The following is a 2,949-nucleotide window of genomic DNA, read 5'->3' on the forward strand; positions in this document are numbered from 1 at the left end:
CTGTCCGGCTGTGAGGGGAGCACTCTGCAGGCTCCGGGCTCAGAGCCGGGAGGAGACCCTCCCTCGCTCCTTCGCCCGCCCCGACTCCCACTCGCCAAGGCCTGGCGCCGGCAGACCCAGTATTGCTTCCGGCTTCTCCCTTTTCTCTTCTTTTCAAATTTATGTTTAATTGTGAGAAAATGCACACAGCATAAAATTTGTCATTTTAACCATTTTCAAGAGTACAATTCAGTGGCGTTAAGTACATCCACACTGCTGTGCAATCAACCTGCTGAGCTCCTTTTTTCATCTTGCAAACCCGAAACTCCGCTCCCGTTAGACGGCAGCTCCCCATCTCCTCTGCCACCAGCCCCAGGCAGCCACCTTCCTGCTTTCCGTCTCTGCTGGTGGCGATTCTGGGCACTGCCCCCTCTTCTTGAGTGTCTGTGGGCCCCCACCTCCTCTGACACTCGCCCTCCTTCGTCTCTGATCCGATCACCCTTCCCGGACCTTCCATGTTCCCACTCCCAAGGCTCTGCCCCCGTCCTCGCTTCTCTCTCTCCGGGGCACCCTGTCCCTCCCCTGAGCTTGTCCCGAAGCCGCCCACAACTTTATATCCCTTTTCCTGGGCCACAGGTCTGCATTCAGCCACCTCCTGCAGCCGCCTCTCAGTTAGCCCTTCCCCGGCCCCCACGTATCGCAGGGGTATTGCGGACACAGCCCGAAGAGCTCCCTTCCTCACCAGCTGCGCCCCACGGGTCGGCGGAGACCGCCGCGTCACCAGCCACTTCCCTCCTCTCCTTCCCCTCGGTTCCGCACCCAGCTCGGGTCGTGTCCTCACCCTGGCCCGCGGCCCAGCCCCTCCCCGGCCTCCTGCCCCTGTCCTGTCCCCCAGCCCAGGGCTGCGCTCGGCTGCAGCAGGGTCTCTGGACCCGGCGCTGATTCCGCGTTTCCCCTACTGACAGCCCCTTCTGCTTTTCAGCACCCCCGGGACAAAGCCCAAGGCCCCCCGCCTGGCCCTCCCATCCGCGAAGCTCTGACCCTTTCTCCTCTCCCTCCCCCTTCGTTGTGTGTGTGGAGCTCCTGGTCCTCCCTGCCAAGAGCGCGCTTCGCCTGGCGCCGGTGCTCTCCGTCCCCGCACCCGAGCTGCGCGCCCAGCTCTGCTTGGCGGGAGAACAGCCGCGCGCCCTTGCAGCCTCCGCTCAGCCCCTTCCTTCTGACGGCCTGACCGGGCCGCCCGCCCGCGTCATCGCCCTTCATCCACGGCACCCATCCGCGGTGCTCCCCACCTGGCCTTGTCTGTCTGCCTGCGGCCCGGCGAGGGGAGGGACAGACCCCGCAGCTCCGCTCACCCTGCCGTGTGTCCCCCGCACAGTCGCGAGGATCCTGAGCAATGGCACGTCACTCCCTGTCCTGGAGGGCCAGTCCCTGCGCCTCATCTGTGTGGCTGACAGCAACCCCCCTGCCAGGCTGAGCTGGTCCCGGGAGGGAAAAACCCTGCATCCCCCGCAGGCCTCGGCGCCCGGGGTCCTGGAGCTGTCCGGCGTAGCGGCTGGAGACGGAGGGGAATTCACCTGCAGGGCTCGGCACCCCCTGGGCTCCCAGCACCTTTCCTTGAGCCTCTCCGTGCAGAGTGAGTTGCAGGACAGGTGCTGGGGCGGGCGGCTCGGCCAGGTGTTTGGGCCGGGGGAGGGCTGAGGCCTGGGGACGGACCTTTATCCCCTCTCCTTTTTTCCAGGAAGCCCCTCTGGCTGCAGATGTGTGACTGAGGAACAGCAGGGCTCCCGGGCCCTGGTCATCACCCTGATCAGGGGGGCCCTCATGGGGGCCGGCTTCCTCCTCACCTACGGCCTCACCTGGATCTACTACACCAGGCTGGCCGAGCTGCCTCTCTCCAGGGAAGCCCAGTAATAAGCCCCTGAGTCCCAGGTGGGGCTGAGCTGTGCTGACCCCCCTGGGGCCAGAATTAAAGTGGCTGAATCCAATCTGAGACCCGTGCTGGCTGTGCAGGTGCCGAGCCCCGGTGATCAGGGCTGGAGGCCTGACTGAGCTCCTCCTTCTCAAGACAGAGCTGAGATGTGGGCACCAAGCCCAGAGGGACAGACGTGGGACATCACCGTCAGCTTCCTTCTGGAAACTCACACCCCACCGACTGCCCCTTGTGTCCTGCCTGCCCCACACCCACCCACTTACTCCCCCTCTCCCTGTTGGTCCTGCCCCAGCCCCAGCTCATCACCCTCCTCCCTACCCCTCCCACCCTCCTCCTCCCTCTCCACCCCCAGGCCTGCACAGGGAATGAGCTTGGGCTCTTATCCCCGTTACCCGAAACCTACCTTCTCAACACTTGCGTTTCTGGTCTCCTGAACTCCCTGTCAGTATAGACACGGATGCACAGTGTAGTCATGAACACAGCCTTGCTTTTTTATTTAAAGACTCTACCTCATTATGATTATTATAAAATATCATAGCATTTAATGGTAAGTGAAAATCTGTTAAACAATACAACATAAAAATTGATTTTACCATTTAATGCCTCTGTGGGGGTTATAGACCAACATTACATCTTAATCTTTTTTTGGATGTGTTTTATCTAAGGCTTTTTCTACATTTTTTTTTTTTTTTGATGCATAAAAGAAAGAAGCCAGACTTAGATTGAATAAACCACACAAATCTAAGAGTATAATTAGCCGAATTTTTACATATGTACACACTCTCGTTTCCATCCGGCTCAACATACAGATTCTTTCCAGCCCCCCACAAGTGGGTTTCTGGTGCTGTTTGCAGTCTACACAATCCTCTGGGGACCACCGTTCCCTCTCTGTCCATACAGATCTATCTGTATCGTCAGCTTTTCTCCATCTACCAGCAGAAGCAGACATCACATATACTTCAGTATCTGGCTTCTTTCAGTATGGGTTTTCTCCTTTATCCGGATAAATAGTTGATTTTTGGTTTTGGTATTGTTTTTGC

General features: G+C 58.7%; 1 protein-coding gene across 1 annotated transcript in view; it reads left to right on the plus strand.

Moving 5' to 3' along the window:
- The window catches only part of SIGLEC14 (sialic acid binding Ig-like lectin 14), a 23,635-nt gene extending 21,307 nt beyond the window's left edge, over positions 1 to 2,328 (plus strand). The window contains exons 5-6 of the mRNA XM_012643345.1: positions 1,014 to 1,612; positions 1,718 to 2,328. Of these exons, the coding sequence (XP_012498799.1) occupies positions 1,014 to 1,612; positions 1,718 to 1,890 (772 nt within the window). The 3' untranslated portion in view covers positions 1,891 to 2,328. The remainder of the gene's footprint in view (positions 1 to 1,013; positions 1,613 to 1,717) is intronic.
- Positions 2,329 to 2,949: the final 621 nt, after the last annotated feature.

Source organism: Propithecus coquereli, unplaced genomic scaffold, assembly GCF_000956105.1.
Source record: "Propithecus coquereli isolate 6110/MARCELLA unplaced genomic scaffold, Pcoq_1.0 Scaffold196, whole genome shotgun sequence".
Taxonomy (NCBI): Eukaryota; Metazoa; Chordata; class Mammalia; order Primates; family Indriidae; genus Propithecus; species Propithecus coquereli.